The 19,969-nt window shown below is 33.7% G+C and overlaps 1 protein-coding gene across 1 annotated transcript in view; it reads left to right on the plus strand.

Annotated features, from left to right (window-relative positions):
- The window catches only part of LOC119836127 (homeobox protein OTX1-like), a 55,092-nt gene that overhangs the window by 19,357 nt on the left and 15,766 nt on the right, over positions 1-19,969 (plus strand). Inside the window, exon 2 of the mRNA XM_038361382.1 lies at positions 3,912-4,280. Coding sequence (XP_038217310.1) covers positions 4,034-4,280 — 247 coding nt within the window. The 5' untranslated portion in view covers positions 3,912-4,033. The remainder of the gene's footprint in view (positions 1-3,911; positions 4,281-19,969) is intronic.

Below are 19,969 nucleotides of genomic sequence, written 5' to 3' on the forward strand. Positions count from 1 at the left end.
GGGTTCGAGACCGGGCGAGCGTGCAGGGAAGCAAATTGATTTTTCACTATATCTGATTTTGCACACTACTCGAAACGGTGACGGAAAACATCGTGAGGAAACCGGCATGTCAAAATATCAGAAGTTAGACAAATGCGAAATGATAAAAAATAAAACATAATATACACATATATAAGTGCGAGAGTTTTTGAGGATAAATTTTGCACTTGTGCAACATGCACAAGTTGCTCTTTCACGCAAAAACCGCTGAACAGATTTTAATGATAGTTGATAGTGATATAGCTTATATAGGAGAATAACGCAAGAGCTATAGAAATACTCACTTTTGTGCGCGGGTTCATCTGCGCTACCCATCTGCTTAGCATATAGTTCTCTACGCAATAAAGTCTATAATATATATTCAAAAAATATTCACCAAGTGCCGCTTATTCTTAATGAAACTCTATTGAACAATGCCTAAAAAAATGCTCCTAAAAATTCCCCATTTCCCTAACTAGAAAGTGTTTAAAGCATCGGATAGTTCTGAGAAATTAAATCAACTCAACACCATCTCTACACATTTCTTTGTAAAGGCAAGCGAAATGCATTTAGACAATCTGTTGACGCATAAACTCCAAAAACGCCGCAAATTAAAATGCAGAATTGTCTCGCAAAGAACGCCTTTTAGATAGAACTCAGCTGAAGCAGAAATCCCTTTTTGCGAGTAACCAAAAATCGACTCTATTTCGTGCGCCATAGTTGATATTTTACTAAATTAACAACTAATCCATTACCTCAACGTAATCTTCTGTTGACAGATTAAAGATTTCGTGGAAGTGTGATACAAGCGACAGTGAAAACCCTTGTCCATTATTTCTAGTACGAGCCTTATATAAAGCAGTGGTGGCTCAGTGGTGAGAACCTCGGACTTCAAAAATCGATAAGTCGGGGTTCGAGACCGGGCGAGCGTGCAGGAAATTAATTGATTTTTCAATTTATCTGCGCATGTGGATAACATCACCACTGCTTAAAACGGTGAAGGAAAACATCGTGAGGAAACCGGCATGTCCAAGAACCAAAAGTTGGACGACATGTGACATCTGCCAACCCGCACTTGGTCAGCGTGGTGGATTATGGCCTGAACCCTCATGGTAGGCCTGTGTCCCAGCAGTGGGAACGTGTGTGGGCTGATGATGAGCCTTATGTATTTAAGGTTCTGTTTTAAAGTATTCCGCATATATTTTGTAAGTTTGCCCATTTCAATACGTGTATGTTGATTCAATTTGGATTTATTTAAATAAATCACCGCATGAATGCACTGACCTGATTAAAACTCGAATTCAGCTGTAGGTACAATAATTTATAAATAATTTAATTACAATGTTGATGAGAAAGAATGCAATTTGTAAAATATATTCAACTAGCTGCGCCCCGCGGTTTTACCCGCGTTAGTCCGTATCCCGTAGGAATATTGGGATAAAAAGTTACCTATATGTTATTCCAGCTATCCAGTTGTCTTCATACCAAATTTCATTGCAATCGGTTCAGTAGTTTTTACGTGAGAGAGCTACAAACACACACACATACTTACAAACTTTCGCATTTATGATAGTAGGATAGGACTTTTTTCTGCTACATTATATTAATCCAGATTGGGTCTTAAGATATTATAAACAGAAACCGTCATAATGTACATCTTTTATTCCTACTTAACAAAATCTATAATATTAAATTAAGATGTTCACATTTTGCGTTAGATTCTCACGTAACATAATATTATTTGGTTCAACGACCTTTTCAATTAACGTAATTACTAATTAGTCGTTAATTCGCCTAAAAACAACTTTTGTTAACCTTCTGCTGCTTGCTTATATTGCAGACATAAACATATAGGTATAATACTATTATTATACTATATAATTTTTTTTCAATTAGTCTATACTAATAATATAAAGCTGAAGAGTTTGTTTGTTTGAAAGCACTTATCTCAGGAACTACTGGTACGATTTGAAATATTCTTTTGTTAATTCGTGTTAATAAATATTACACTTTAACCTTATAGAAATAGTCCAATATAAAGACGGTTTACTCATAGCATATTAATATTGAATGTTAATAATCACTGTATAGCATAAACCATAGTCGCTTTCCATCTGTCTCTTTAAAATGACGTAATAGATTTTGATGAGTTTTTTTAATAGATGAATGATTCAAGAGGAAGATTTGTATGTATACCTAAAACCTTCGAAAATTAACGAGAAAATACAGTTTTCCCACAAAAGAGTTCATCTTTCAACTGTGACGTAAAAATAAATTTAATAATACAAATATATCCGAATCTTAAATTGAGACGGACGATTTTTACAAAGGGAATAAAGAATTATAAGATACCTTCTCATTGCATTGATCATAACAAAAATATTATTGAACGAACATGTCATCACTTCCATACGTTGCAACACAAAGAAAACATGAGCGATCATAGGCCCCTCAATTGCAGGTAACTCAGGTAACAGATAAAAAAAAACAAACGTGACAAAATGTCTGTAAACATGTACCTAGAGCGAAGGAAAAAATTAAAAAAAAAAATCCATACAATTCCGCAATTCGAATCCCGAACGGTCGTGACGAATTCGAAATTCGAAGGCGTTCTATTTGACTTTTGAATTCAGTGTTGCAATCGCGCGGAAAATTAGCCATTCATCGGGTAATTGTTAAATAGTTTATGATTGTTACAAAAAACTTGATAGACACCATTTATGATTGCATATGGCATGTGCAATGATGTTATTAAAAGAGGCACTGAGCGGAAATAAACGTTTAGCTTTTTACACACGAATGTGTTGGAATGAAAAACGATACGGCAATTATTTTGTATTTCCATTCAAAAGTACTTGATTTTAGATATTCTGCCTCATTAATTGTATCATAATGCATATTCTATGAAGCTTTTTTGTACATATATTGAAATTAAATTGATATAAAACTTGTATGCCAATCGTTTGGCGAATTGTATGGACTATATTATTGTTGATCATGTGAACTCTGTATTACCACAATTCAAACAAATAAATAATTTATTATTATTAATATAACAATTTAAAATTATCTATTCCACGTAATATTATGTAAATGATCACTATTATGTATGAGCTACTGTCTGTACATAAACAATTTAATGTTTATATGTGTGTACATATTCATATAACCTACATATTATGAAATAAATAGTTTAACGTTAATACGATTACATTTAAGTGCGCTTAGTACAAAAATGCCATTAATTATCAATTAAAATGGAATGCACTTAATAATTAAGTTGATTATAATCCGACACTTATCTATCTGCTAAAGGAAAGAATTAAGTTAGAACTTCATTACTTATTAGTAATATAAAAATATGTGTTATCTTAAACCATGTTGAAAGGTTAGATCCAAGAATATAACAACAACACGCGTGTTTCTACAAATTTACATTAAAAACACTTTGGCATATATTTATATTGATAATGAATGACCCATCGCTAGTAGCCATGAAGGCTTTATTTTTTATTGTCCTATTATTTTGTAATAAATATAATATGCCGCATATTCAATAAATTATAGTTTTCATCAAGGTTTAGTAGTTTTGATGTTTAGATTGTGAAAATAAATCTATTTTAATTTTCAAAACAGTAAAACTTCTAGATTGCTTAAGCATATGTACGATTTATTTAGAACCCAATTATCATAAAATTTGTTATATTAAACTTCTTCATCGTTTTATAATTAAACATCGCTGTTCGTCCAAAAAGTATAATTTTAGAAGATCCTACGCCTCATCCACATTTTAGTAAATGTAAAGTCCTAAAACAAATCGTAATTAAACGACCTAGTTTTCGTTTAAGTTAAAATTCGACCCTCGTCTTGACTTTCGTTCTGCTTTGTTTCAGGTTAACCACCAAAATGCTATCCCGGGAGTGCGCAAACACCAGCCATTAGATTAAAAACTACCAAACATGCAGCACACGCGCAACATGGCAACACGGTGACTAATTTCGGGCACCGACAAGAGATGGCGCTTTTAACAAACTCCTCCGCGAGTGGACCAACAGCGGCCCCTGCGGCACCCCAAGCGCATCACTCCACGACTCCATTGCACCACTATTTCCATTATCTGAAGCAGCCTTCGCCGTTGTCCCAGAACCCGTATGCTCATCATTCGAGCGCGCATCACATGGGGATGGGGCCTGGCCCGTTGGGGGGTTTGGGGCCGTTCGGGCTGACGCACCACGGGCTTGAAGCTGTGGGGTTCCCGCAAGGTAAGAGTTGAGGATATTGTTATATAATTAAGAGAAGAGTAAACGGCTAATCTTTTTTTTTTCGCGTAAAGAAAATAGTCCCGATGGCGACAGTTGGCTTTAGTTCAGTCATAGTTCCGTTATGGCGCATTTTCATTCATCATGTTAACCGTTCCACATTTGATAATTCAGATGAAATACTATGTTACCCCTGACGCTATGTCGCGAAAAGCTTAAGTAGTCGGAATTTCTAAAAATATCCAACTTTCTGTACAATCTTAATTGTTTTTCTCTTGTTACCGAAGAAATTAAAGATTCATTCTCATCAGACAGAACACCAATTATAAGACACACACATATACATAATCATTATAAAATGATGAACAAAATTGTATTTCAAGCGAATAACGTAACAAAAGACACTGTAATATTTTGTAGCGATGAAATTAATTTCTGTCTCCTTGTGCCCAAGAAATGAGATTTAATGACGCAATTTTAGGACTGTCCAGATTGAAATTATTTTTTTTGTTACAATCAAAAGAAATTTCTTTTATAATTTTAATCCGTGCCTTTTACAGTTAGATATTTTTTTTTTATAATATTATATATGGTATATTATGCATATGGCATATTGTGTCTATTTCATTAAAATAATTATTCGCGTCTGTAATAAAAAGTATGTTACTTTAGCAAGTTGCTACGGTTAGGCAAGAAACGCAGGTTCGAATCCTGCCTCGTGATCAAATTTTTTCTATTCTTTAAAAATTTCTAATTTATAAAGCATTTCAATGCTATAAAACTAAAAATTAAATAAGTATGTTACTTTTTATGAAAAATATATTGATAATACATATTTCACTATAATAATCATCATACCATAGCATCTTACGATTCCGACTTGTAAGAGGAATTAACAATGACTCTAGCATTTATAACATTAAAAAGAAATGAGATCAGGTCATCCATCAAAGTAATTTTTAAAACTAAGGCAAATTTGATGAACTAATTAATAAATAAAATAATTACTTTAATGTTTAATAAACTAAACTACATTAAGACAACAACACTTAAAAATACACCACAAAATCAATCGCATGAACCTCATTAGTTTCATCAATATTAAATTTAACAAAAAGCTTCTACCAAACTACCATCCCATATTCACTGGCAAACAAAAACTACCATTAGTAGAATTTACATTGCGAAGACGCAAGCGAACAACAGCACTGCATATTTTATGAGGCAAGAAGACATCCTTCGAAATAATCAAAACAGGGCCCTCGTAAGCGGCTTAACTCCCCCCTGGGGTTGCCAGCTCAAATCTGGGTGCTTGTTAATTGTTTTAATTAGTGAAGTTTAGGTTTGATGTTGATTTTTTCGAGGCATCGATTGGTTTATATGTACTTACGTGTATAGTAGTTTAAACCTTAATTAGGATCTATTAGACACGTATTAATAGGTTAATACTAGCTGGAAGTCTGGCTTCACTCGCGTAGTGTACCTACACAAATGAGAGATATGAAGATTGAATATAGCCCCATGTCTAATAGCGAATCCACAAATTATATATATCATCAAACTATATTTATCGTAATATGTGTGATTAAGCTACATAATTAAAAATCACTGAATACAAAACAGTGAATCAATTATGAATTGAGTTAAATTTGAAAATTTGAATGTGAAAATCATTATTCATTCATTCATTTATTTATTTTTTACTTTCGATCGATTAAGAAGGACTAAAAATATGTTTCTCGTATAGATATTAACCAAAAATTGTAATGCATTTTGTTTTTGCTTCTATTTTTTATTTATTTATTATGATATATACTTGCCACCAGGATTAAACATATAAACTAACTAAAAACAATAAATCTATGAGTGAAGACAAATTTAACGAAAACAAATCTTAACAATAAAAACTAACTCGTGAACTTATTATCTTGATGCCTGCCTATTCTGATTGATCATAAGACTGTTTCGTGCTCAGATCAGAACGCGGGGTCAATAACCTCACCAATTATATATTGAATACAACCCTGCTCCTAACATCCCAATAAACCCATCCACATCTTGACATTGACTATCAACGCTTAACTTCACTAATCGTTCCAACCGCACGCTCGAAATATCGAAACCAATAAATTCCACTAAATCAGTAAACAAAATGAACGACCTATTAGACATAAACTCGAATACACGTTTAATGCCAGAATATAATCCTATAGCCTATAATCCCTACGTCCGTCCTTTTCACGCGCATCGATACACTGTACTGCGCTCTCACTCCCACGATGTAGCCGCGTAACGATGGCAGCTGGGAATTCCTTTTTTGAATTTAATTTTTTTTTAAATCTATATTCTTTTTATTAGCGTCCTTTACAATTTTACGGCCAGTTGCTTTTTTAATCTGGCAATTTCATTGATAGTGGTAGGCTTATATGTACCTAATTTTTTTTATTCGTTACACTCGGTGTAAGTTGGTGGCTTTTATATTATTAATTAGCATATATTTTAAATTACCATATCTTAAGACGGGATTTAAATTAAATACTTATGATTAAACCACGGTTTTAAGTGTACATTTTGTTTTATTACATAGCCAATACAGAGAATGTTGAATACATTTCTAAACGATAATATTCGAAAAGACAGTATGGATGTAAGTGGCCCATTAGAATAGCGTTAAAAGCAGATTTTTTTTACTTAATGGAAGCAAAAACAAATTTAAACCAGTTTATTTACTTATTCACATACTAGACGCTCCTCCCGGCTCCGCCCGGATATCAAGATTCCTGTTTTATCAAAAGGGAGCGTTTAAATGGGAATAAAACGTATCAAGTCAGCTCACACCCTGTTACTATACCATATATGTATGTATAGCATACCAAATTTCATCAAAATCCGTTCTGTAGTTTCTACGTGATTGACGGATAAACATCCAAACAAACAAACTTTCACATTTATGATATTAGTGTGAAATGTGATTATTTAAATGAATCCCATAATTGATTTACGTGCTTCGATAATTATTAATAGACAATGGGGCTATTAAAATCGTTTTTAAACAAATTTATAATTTCAATATATTTACTAACAAACTCAAACAGATCGTTTATATTATTATTATTATTATTTCTTTATTCTATATATAAAAAACTAGCTACGCCTCGCGGTTTCATCCGCGTTAGTCTGTATCCTGTAGCAATATCGGGATAACAAGTTGCCTATATGATATTCCAGTTGTCCAGCTGTCTACGCACTACATTTCATTGCAATCGGTCCAGTAGTTTTTGCGTGAAAGAGCAACAAACACACACATCCTTACAAACTTTCGCATTTATAATATTAGTAGGATTCTCATTAAATTCTATAGGTTTGTGTTTACATCATGTAAAAGAGTTCAACGGGTTGCAATATTAACTTCTTATTTTCATTTCAAGATTAAAGCTTATGCTACTGTCCAAGTAAAGCATAATAAGGTAACAATAAATAACCCTGCCCTTTTTTCGAAGTTGGTTGAAAACAAAGAGAACTGACCCAATTACGGCATGTGGCAAGGTGTTATATTACCGATGCGGTTGACATGTTGACCGAATTATTGATCCGACACAACACCAGTGTGTCGATGACCTCTGTTTCATATTTAGAAAAAGTTTCGTGAGACAAGTATATGTACTAGCTTTTGCCCGCGGCTTCGCACACACTTTTGAGCAGTTTAATAGATGTTATTATACATATAAACGTTACACTTGAATCATTCTATCTATTAAAAAATCCCATCAAAATCGTTGAATAGTTTTAAAGATTTAAGCATACATAGGGACAGAGAGCAACTTTGTTTCATGTTTAGGTACCACGTGGTGATGTATACAATTTAAGGAACTGAAAGGTTATATATATATTGAGTTACACAAAGGAATTAATATTATTTTGGACGTTTCAATTTTTTGCCATCTGTGCCCGCGAAGTTAGTTTCGCTATCAAAAAATTTTCATTAAAACTGTCGTCCCAAATTTGGGCCTCTTAGGCGTTGAAATTTTAATAAAAAAACACAATTTAACCCCGGGGCATCAACTATATTTATGACAATATTCATTGAAATCGGTTCAGCGGTTTAGATACAATTTTTTACATACAATTTTTCATGCTCTTTTCCCTTCAGGGATTGATTTTTGAAAAACATAGAAGCCTATGTCTGATGTATAAGCTATATTATTGTTAAAATTCATAAAATCCTATTCAGTAGTTTTTACGTGAAAGACTAACAAACATCCATTCATTCTTACAAACTTTCGCTTTTATAATATTAATAGAATTTTCATCCAACACATTGTTTATAAATAGGATAAATAGATTTAACAAATATTAACGAATGGGACAGATAATTAAAGGATAACCCATATACTCGTGTAACTAAATTTGAATCGAGTTACAATGAAAGAAGTAAGATTTAAGAAAACCAGTGGTTTCATTTGTTGGACTTTGTCAAATAGATAAAAATATATAATGGGAAGGAAGATATGAAATCTTTGTACCCACATGTAGCTAAATAAACAATAATACAATTGATAAATTAAACAGAAACCTTGCTACTTGCAAATTGTCAAAATGAGACCAAATTAAACTGGGACCCCACGGTAGACCAGAACCAAATGAAATTGGGACGTGTAGTCCCGAAGGCGAGCATTAAAATGGAAAAAGAATCATCAAAATCGATTCAACCAGTCGAAAGTCATGAGGTAACAAACACAAAACAATTCACATGTATGTAACTCACTTCTTCCAGAACTATTTTGATCCCACTTTATACGGATTCTGTACAATTTAATCAAGAATAATTTGTAAAAATACAATAATTTCATAAGTTCATCTTGTTATCCTGATTAGTATTAACAGAATTTAAATCTTTGCGTATAGGCAATCTGTATAGAATACATGAAACAATAAGTTGATGATATCATTAAATCGTATTTTTCACATGTTTCTAGCATAGAGCGTATATACTAGCCGAGTTGTACCAATATTCTGTGTGAAAAATTAACAAACATACATACAAAAACTAAATATGTTATTAATTAGTTTCATTAATCCAAATGATTAAAATACATTATTTTATTTCATATTACAATTCACGCGTTCTAACAAATCGTAAAAGTAAATATTAAACCTACATGAATACACAGACACGAGCTGCCGATGGTCAGTTACGTATTGATTAAAGAAGCCAGCAGTGTTATGTTACCTGTCTTTGCCTTAATTCAATTATAAAAGTACGGTGAGACGAAGTATTTTTTTTCTTTTTTTTGCTATATTTATTTTTACACATAAATTTTAACTTTAACCCATTATAGTTTGTTGATAATGTCTTGATTGCCGAATAGGATAAATAGGATGCCTTTTTAACCAAAAATTTATATGTTAATTTAAAATTAATTTTGACCCGATAGACCCGTCATAGATTGTTGATAATGTCTTCATTGCCGAATAGGATACCTTTTTAACGAAAAAATTATGTGTTATTAAGTCTTAAGTCGGTATCCCGTAGGAATATCGGCATAAAAAGTTGCCTATATGTTATTCCAGTTGTCCAGCTGTCTACGTACCAAATCTCATTGCAATCGGTTCAGTAGTTTTTGCGTGAAAGAGCAACACACATGTCCTTACAAACTTTCGCATTTATAATATTAGTAGGATTAGTTGGATTGGTAGGATGTTTGTTATTTTAAATTATATCATAAGTTAAACAAAACATAATATAAGAAAGCTGTCATATCTGATTCCATTGTTTAATAAACTCCAGTCGCCTTCCTGGTTGAAAAGAAAAACCTGAGCTTTCTTTGGGTAATATAGTTTTCGAAATTTGTTATAACAGTTACAGAGGACAGCCATTTCAAACACAATTTGTATAGTGTATGTATGTATTTGTTTGTATGTTACACATTTTCACTTTAGAATTACTCGTATGCACTCGGCTAGTCTACATGAAGAGTATACATACCAGTATAGGTAGCTTCGAAGAAAAAATTATGATTTTTTTTTATTTTCTGCTCTATATACTAGAAAATACCATTAAAATTGGAACATTTTCGCGTGCCACTACCTGTCAATACAAATAAATTAAATATTTCTTAGATGTCGTATCGATAAATAAACTTTGATTTATAATTTAATTGGAAACAATATTCTAAAATTTCTTAACATTCGACATTTAAAACCTAAATAGACTGCCGGTGTTACACGAAACGAGTTTTTAAAATATTTCGCGCCACATCTACAACAGACTACAAATTTTTTTTTTATACTCTGTGACTGCGACGTTCGTTGAAGGAGGTTTTAATGCGGCAGTTTTATTTTTTATTTTTTATTCAATAACTCCTGGAGTTTTCAACCAATTGACGTGATTGTTTTTTGTGTTTGATACGAAATTGGTTGGTCATCTGGTTCCATCTTAGAAACTGGTGTGGTACCCACCTTCCCGGGACGGCCGAAGGCCTTTTTTGTAGGAAATAATATTTAATTGAAAGCTTCATATTGCGTTTTAATTAATTATAAATGTGAATGTTTGTCTATTTGGATGTTTCGGGCAGATCCGGGATAAGCGTCTTGTTAACATATTAATGGGTAACAATGAGTAATAAAAGAATGTGTTATTATATAATGTGTAGATACAGGCATTTATATCTATTTTTTGAAATGATAAATGTCATAGTGACATTCAATTCTTTATCAATTCATTTAATGATAAATTAGTCATCGAATTCAAATCTCTATGTTTAAACATATCTAAAGTTATTTTATGACAATCTCTCTTAAATTATTATTTAAAGAAAGGAAACTACTTTTAACTTTTTAAATATTGAACATAACAAAAAAATCTGACTGATTCAAGTTACGCTATTAAATCTTACTTAATAACAACTTATTTATTAACTACTAAGCAGTAGATTGTTGTAGATAGTAGTGTAGTCGTATCTATACTACTTATGAAAACACTACATCTAGTGCAGAATAGACAAATAGACATATCTAGATTGAGACTTCCCAACAAACAGACGGTGGATTATATCGGCATATTTATTATCTATATAAATAAATATGAATCACCAAATGTTTTGCTAAGCGTAAACCTCGAGAACGGCTCGACCAATTCGGCTATTTATTTTTCGTTTTTGTTAAGGTACAAGGATCGCTATATAACATAAAGCAAGGTTTAAATGTTTAATAACATCGGTATGTCAAAATTTACCTAAATACGTTCCGCCGTTCAAGCGTGATTCGTATTCATGTTGAAACATATTCCATGTCCCTGATGTGAAGTTTATTAAACTATAACAATACTAGCTGCGCCCTGCGGTTTCACCCGCGTAAGTCTGTATCCCGTAGGAATATCGACATAAAAAGTTTATTTATTTTTATTTTATTTAAGTTGCCTATACGTTTTTCCAGTTGTCCGGCTACGTACCAAATTTCACGTTAAGTAGTTTTTGCGTGAAACAACAACAAACACACACATCCTTACAAACTTTCGCATTTATAATATTAGTAGGATTAGTAGGATTTTTGGTGATATTGAACACTAGCTTCCCGCCCGCGGCTTTGCTCACGTAGAACGGAAGAGATAAACAGTCTTAGCTTTACCCCCACGTAGTTTTAATTCCCGTAATATATCCGGGACAAAAACTATCCTATGTCCTTTTCGGGTCTAAAACTCTACCAAATTTCATCTAAATCGATTTAGTGGGTTAAGTGCGAAGAAGAGACAGAGTTACCGTCATTATTAAAGATACCATGTCCAAAAAATTACGACAACAGAACCTTCTTATAAATAAATTACGTATTAAAATAGAAAGTAATACCAATCTATATTATAATGCACTTATAATTCAGTGTTGTCATTTAAATAAGATACTATGAATAGATTATCAATCACAAAGACAAGTGACCTTTTGTTATGTGAAAGTTGACTTTTATGCTCTAATTGTGACTAAGTTTCACCTAAGTCTAGCTTTATATAGTCTATGCTTTTAACACATTTAATAAACTCATTAAATTATTGGATTTTCACCGATGCTTAACATAGTTTGAATTAAATCTAATTACACGCTTTTTATCACCTGTATGTTTGTATGTTTGTTTGTAACCGACTTCTTTGGGCGCGATTTTGACCCACTTTAAACCGATGACAATACACTAATTTGATAAAATTATTCCATTTTTCAATTTGCAAAATATGATAAAAGCGTGTTTTTTAGTTTTTTTTAACTATTATAATATTTATTTTTTAGTTTTATAGCATTGAAATGCTTTATAAGGCGTTGCTACGGTTAGGCAAGAAACGCAGGTTCGAATCCTGCCTCGTGATCAAATTTTTTCTATTCTTTCAAAATTTCTCACGAATGAAATCTGTCAAAGTGGGTCAAAATCGAGTCTAAAGGAGTCAGTAACACAAACATACAGGCTAATATAAGCATATCAAGAACACCACGTGATCAAGTGAAACGAAGTCAACTTAAACATATTTAAGTAACAGACCGTTATCCTATTTATAAAGTTAACACCAAAACGCAACACGCAAGTGAAATAAATCAAATAAGTTTACTACAAATTCAAAATTTTCAACTTAATGATTCACATTTATAAAGCGGCATCACACGCGTTTAATCGGGGTCATTCTATCATACCTCGGTAAATTAACTATCATATTTTATACGGATGTTTGGGGATCGATATGGAGCTGATAATACCGGGTTTTTGTGTGCCTTGGAGCGCTTCGTGGTTGAGATCTTCTTGGTATGCAATAAATAAAAAGAGACACATATAGCATTTTGTTGAGGATAAACTAAGGCAATAGTTGCAGTTCTATTTAGTCGCTATCTCTTTCTATCTTATACGCTTCGTATCTATCGCTGTCATAGTATTAAATTACTGTATACCTTTAAGTTAGTACTGATAATAATATTGTAACGATATCTGAACTCCAGTCATATCATTGTTGGTATATTAAAGAGATAAAAAACAACCTTAACGTCTCGTTATTACAAATAGTGGAAGAATTATCCGTGTTTTCAGTAGTATTGCGTAAATTTGTAGATCCATAAAATCTACCTTACATGTAAAAACATATGATCTGTATACAAATAATGTTTTAGGCTTAAACTAAAAGGTAAGCCAGCAATACAAATAAAACACCAACTAACATTTATAAATAAGCCCTCGTCTAAAAGACATTGACAATCTCAGCTGAGAAATAACAAACCATTATAACGTACTTATTGCTATAAATGCTTAAAAACTCTGTACAAATCGACACATTTCACAAATATTTTACCGTCTAAAGAAAATTACTCATGCTTTACGCGTATTTATTTACGCCATTTGTAGATGTTAATAAATTTTGCGTATTAATCGGATTATCTCTGATTTTTTATAGAATATGCGTAACATCGCCGACGGTCGCTTAGATTTTTGTATTTATTGTAGACGCTTAAGTGTTCGTGCTAAAGTTAGGTGTCGTTAGGTTTTACAGCTGTTTAGGTGAATAATAATCACACTAATTTACACTATTCACATTCACACTAATATTATAAATGCGAAAGTTTGTTGCACGCTGAAACTACTGAACGGATTTTGATGAAATTTTGTATATAGACAGGGTATGACTTGGGTGAAAGGATACTTTTATCCTGTTGTATTCCAAGAGAGCATTTACCCTTGGAATACTATAGAAATCTTGATATCCGAAGATAGGGCGAAGCCGGGACGAGTGTCTAGTATAATATATTTCAATGTTGGAGCATTTGCTCGCTTCACGCCACAATCCTACAAATATCTGCCAATTAGTTTTTCCAATCTTATTGCCGTGACGAATAATCATTTTGTTTGAGACTGTCGCTTTTATTTAAGAAAATCATCGCGATACGAAATAGAAGCACAGATAAAAATAATTAAAAAGCAAAAATTACATTGCCAACCATGCACCTAGTGGCAACTTATCACGTTCATAAATTATCTAAATCCCATCAATACACGCATTTATATTCCATCTTGACGTAATAACATCTCCATATACGTACATACAACATAAATAATTTTAAACTTTATCATTCATAAATTCCGCCGCTACCGGCGCCCTTTGATGTGCCGCCATGTTGCTCCGCCATGTTTGTTTTGCTTTTTTTATAAACTTTAATGCAATGCTCGTGTCAACGTCAAGTTTTATCTGAAACGTCATTTTAAAAAGAAATATTTCGCTACTTCTGATTAAGTGAGATGCTTTTAAGCTGCGTTGTAAGTTAAAGTGTTTGTTCCGCTGTCACGGCTGGAGCGGTTTTAATGAAATTCGGCGGGATGGTAGCTCACATTAATGTTTCTAGAAGCAGTCCCGTGGCCTCAAGGGGACTTGGGGCAGATGCATGTCACAGCTGTTTTATTAGTCGATTAATTTTTATTTATTCTTAACTAGCTTTCAACCTGCGGTTTCGCTCGCGAACGCAAAGTAGAAAACCGACAGACCCGGGGCTTTCTCCGCACAGTTTCCGTTCCTGGGGCATTTCCACGATAAAAACACTAAACACAATTTTTAGGGAATTAGTGTTTAACCTCATGCAGGTAAACTAGGATTCGCAATTTAATACTGTATACTATGACACTAAATACACAAAAACAAACTTTTACGCATATCTTATATCTTTAAATGAGCAATTCTTGTACATATATATATATATATAATTGGAATCTCGGAATCGGCTCCAACGATTTTCATGAAATTTAGTATATAGGGGGTTTCGGGGGCGATAAATCGATCTAGCTAGGAATCTTTTTTAGAAAATGTCATATTCGTGTTTTATTCGTGTTTTTTTTTCCTGACATCTATTGGTGAATAATAATACTATTTTGCTTCGTAGATAGCTGGACAACTGAAATAACACTTTTTATAGCGATATTCCTACGGGATACGGACTTACGCGGTTTCAACCGCGGGTCAAAGCTAGTTATTATAATATATATTACTTACAGTATACCAACAACAAAATACAGTACACTGCCTCATTCCATTACCACTAAAGTCAAAATTTTCCCCGAAATTTGGGAAAAAAATAACACAACTCACACGTGCAAAAAACAATCACCACCGCCAAACATTTTAACTGCCAAAGTACACAGATAAGATAACAAACAAATCGCTACCTCCCCTTATTGTAACATCTCACTGAATTGGGCAAATATAACGTTCACACATCAACACTTGCAACCCCATAATTTGTCAAACAAGACCTTTTATAGAAAGCATAATAAAATATATAGTAATGCGTTATATTAATCATTATATTAACTGTACTGTAAATAAAATCGTCTTATGCTATTATCTATACTTCTGTAATACTAGCGGCTGCCCCGGCTTCCTCTATTCCTTCTCTATCCCTTCCTTTATGGTACACTAGCTGTGACAAGCGGTTTCACACGCGTAAGTCCGTATCCCGTAGGAATATCGGGATAAAAAGTTGCCTATATGTTATTCCAGTTGTCCAGCTATCTACGTACTAAATTTCATTGCAATCGGTTCAGTAGTTTTGCGTGAAAGAGCAACAAACACACACACATCCTTACAAATTTTCGCATTTATAATATTAGTAGGATACGTCGCCTAATAGATGTGGAACAAAGAAAGAATTGATGGGGGGAATAAAGGAAAGGACTGGGAAGGGAAAAGGATAGGGCAACCGGCCCCCCCACTCACCGAACTACATACAGTAGCTACTATTTGACGCCGATCTTCTATGGGGGTTTGGTACCTTCCCGAGCTGGCCCAATTCGTGCCGAAGCGTGCTTAGAACCCACGTTCAAACATATCATTAGTGTATATTTTATGTACGAATAAAAGATGAATGTATACACCTTACATTATATAATACGGTAGAAGAGGTGAATTAAGTAAGTCAAGTTATTACCTAAATACTTTACGTGTAACTTGTCTCTCTTATTCACGAATTACTCGAGACTATAAGACCAATAATTTGAAATCCGTACAGTACAGTACAGTACGAGTACAGAAACTCTATCAAACGTAGAAATTTTATGTAGTGGGAGTCGACCTCGCACCGGGGAAGTATCACACCCCCACAGAAAACCGGCGTGAAATAATAGCATGCTAGTGGTTAGTACGTGAGTGGGGGAGCGGGAGGCTCATAACCTTTTACTTACCCTTCCCAGTCCTCTCCTGTATTCCTCTCGTCAGGCCTTTTAAACCCCTTCCAATTTCAAGTCGACAATCCATTTGTAGAGACGTAAGGTCTGTCGTATGCCTCTTCAAATGTTCATCGGCGGTGGTCGCTTACCAGCAGGCGAACCAGCAGCTCAGTTGTTCGCTATACCATAAAAAAAAGAAAACCCATCCATTGTTTTTCACACCTCCATTGTTTAAACCAACAAGCAATGTAAACAGAAATGTTTTAAATCAAATAACACTCGCGTCCCCAGCGTGCGAACGAACACGCGGTCCAACCCTCAAAGACATTGCGGTTGATCAGCCAGCTATGTTTCGTTAATGGCATTTGCATAATTCAAAACGAATTTCCATTACACTTTCATTTGACGTGTAGATTTGAAGTTCAACCGTTTTTGCTTGTAAGCCTTTGGGTTCGATTTGCGTAGATTTCGAGTTTGTTTAAATAGGAATGGAAATTTTTGATTGCGCTATTTTAAAGTGATCGATATGTTTAAAGAGAAAGGTGTTTTTTGTTAAGAGGAAGTTGTTATTGAAGTTATATTGATTAAATACTTATTCTTAGGTAATCTCTAACTACATTTTTATTACAATTCTGTAGTTTGGAACGTAATGACATAAAAGTTTACATTTCATAGTGTACATTGAAATCAATACGATATAAGGAATATATCTATACTACGAAGCTGAAGAGTTTGTTTGAACGCTCTAATCTCAGGAATCGCGATTTCAAATATCATTGAATTTTTTTGAAGGTACTATAGGTTACATAAATACGACCGAATCCCTGGCGGGACACTAGTCAATTACGGACAAGATAGGGTTGAAAACTTCGGGCCTGCCATTCTTTAATGAACTTATCGAATCCATAACACCTCCAAGTAGTTTAAAACAATCATAAATCGATAAAGGCGGTTCCTATTCAATTCACAGGACCCTCAGCAGCAAGGCAAGGCCCTAGCAGGTCACCCTCAACGATTTAAATTTAGAATGTGAAAATTCACAAGTGAAAGAGCGGCTGCCACTCACACCGCCTATCTCCTGTTTGTTTATGCAATGGGCTCTCAAAGCCGCCACGCGCTGTGGGGTGTTAGACTGGCTTCGTTTAACTGTCGTCTGTTTAGAAAAACAATGTGTGAATTGCTGGAAAGAAAATAAGGGCCACTTGTGTTGTTCGAGCGCTTTGGCTTTTTTTAATGTTAAAATGTTGTGTAATAACAACATTGACGTTGTTTAAAATTAGTCAGTTTTCAACCCCAAAGTACCTATATGTTGAAAGAAATATGTAGTGAATGATATATAATATAAAAGAATCGTATATAGTTACTGGATGGAAGAAATATGATAATATACATACATACGAACATTTCAACTGTAGTTACTGTAAGTGTACTATCTTACGTAATAATTACGATAATATTGTATTAAGGTACTGAGCAATAACTGTAAATCAACTCAATAAACTTAATAATATGTGTCCGCTCATGTAGACCCAATGAAAGCTTTAAATCTCATAGTATAATTCGCAAAGGTGTCTGATTTATCTATCAACGCACAGCCCAAACTGACCGGACTTGAAATTAGGCATGCAGGTAGGTAGCCACTATGATGTAGGCATCTGCTAAGATAGGATCCTGATATATGGGGTATGTGCAGTGGTGGCTCAGTGGTGAGAACCTCGGACTTCAAAATCGATAAGTCGGGGTTCGAGACCGGGCGAGCGTGCAGGAAATAAATTGATTTTTCAATTTATCTGCGCATGTGGATAACATCACCACTGCTTAAACGGTGAAGGAAAACATCGTGAGGAAACCGGCATGTCCAAGAATTAAAAGTTCGACAACATGTGACATCTGCCAACCCGCACTTGGCCAGCGTGGTGGATTATGGCCTGAACCCTCATAGGAGGCCTGTGTCCCAGCAGTGGGAACATATATGGGCTGATGATGATATGGGGTATATATGGAAATAAAATAGGCAACAGCCAGTTAAAGTATAAAGCAACACTTTTTAATGAAAATAGACACCAGGGTGACTCGTAACAAGCCCTGAGGCGCCCCTCACTCCAGCTAATTGCTATAACAACAAACGGTGTTTGCGCTTTTTGCGAGCGCCGCCAGCGATTTGTGGTCCAATTTCTTGATATCATAGCGGGCAACTGAGCTTGTGGTTCGCCTGATGGTAAGCGATCGCCATCTCCCATGAACATTTGCTGATGTAGCGCTGGTGCAAATACATTGCTCGCTTTTAAGGGGTAAAGGAATGGGCTGGAAAAGGTATGGAATGGCAGCCAGAGAGGAAGGGCCAATTGAATAAGGTTATTTTTGAATAGTGAAATACATTTTTTTGTTATATTTAATACTTAATAACATATGCACTAAACACTGAGCTTCATAAGGCGATATTAATATTTAATTTAATTATTTACGTGCTTTTTTGAGGAAGAGACGTATTTTTCTTTCTTTCTTATCTAATCCGATAATACAATTGAGATAATATTAAACAGTTTAGTATATACTACTAATATTATAAATGCGAAAGTTTGTAAGGATGTGTGTGTGTTTGTTACTCTTTCACGCAAAAACTATTGTACCGATTGCAATGAAATTTTGTACGTAGATAGCTGAACAACTGGATTAACACATAGGCTTTTTATCCCGATATTCCTACCGGATACGTACTTACGCGAGTTAAACCGCGAGGCGCAGCTAGTATAATAATATTTTTAAATCAGCTGTTATAATAATAATACAATCAGTATAACAGCTGATATAAATAAACTGGTTATAATAAAAACTTAAGTTATTTATTTTGAACTAAAACATGTATTAAAACTTAGATTACGATTAGAAAAATGTATGTTAATGAATTTAAAATAACAAGTAATGAACAAGCGGATAAAACAAAATCTACATAACTAAGCATTAGATTATTCGGTTTTGATAAGACTTTACGAATCTATAGTTAAATGACAAAAGTATAAAATACAATTTGATAAAGAGAGAAAAAAAATTCCAAAGGCTAGAAACTTAAACAAAAATACTAAAATATAAAAAATAAATCTAATTAAATTCCATTATTGTATCAAGATTGATTGATATGGCGCAAAAAAAAAACAATTTTAAAACCTTCTTGTGGACAAAGTCGGTTAAAATACAAATCACAAGTCTCTAATAAAATTCGATCAATTTAAATAATTAATTCTGGAAAATGATACGTTAAATTGATTGTCACTTGGCCACGCGCCACGCACACGACCTCTATTATCTGTTTGTTCAGTAATTCGCACGTTATAAGTGTACATACACACAAAAAGTACTTTGTCACGGCTGGAGTGCCGGGTTATGTATACTATAGGAAATGAAAGTTAATAGTAGAAGAAAATAAGATTAAAGATGGCATCTTTACTAATAATATAGACTGAAGAGTTTGTTAGAACGAGTTTATCTCAGGAACGACTGGACCGATTTTCCGGGCCGAT

This window comes from Zerene cesonia, chromosome 22 (assembly GCF_012273895.1).
Source record: "Zerene cesonia ecotype Mississippi chromosome 22, Zerene_cesonia_1.1, whole genome shotgun sequence".
NCBI lineage: Eukaryota > Metazoa > Arthropoda > Insecta > Lepidoptera > Pieridae > Zerene > Zerene cesonia.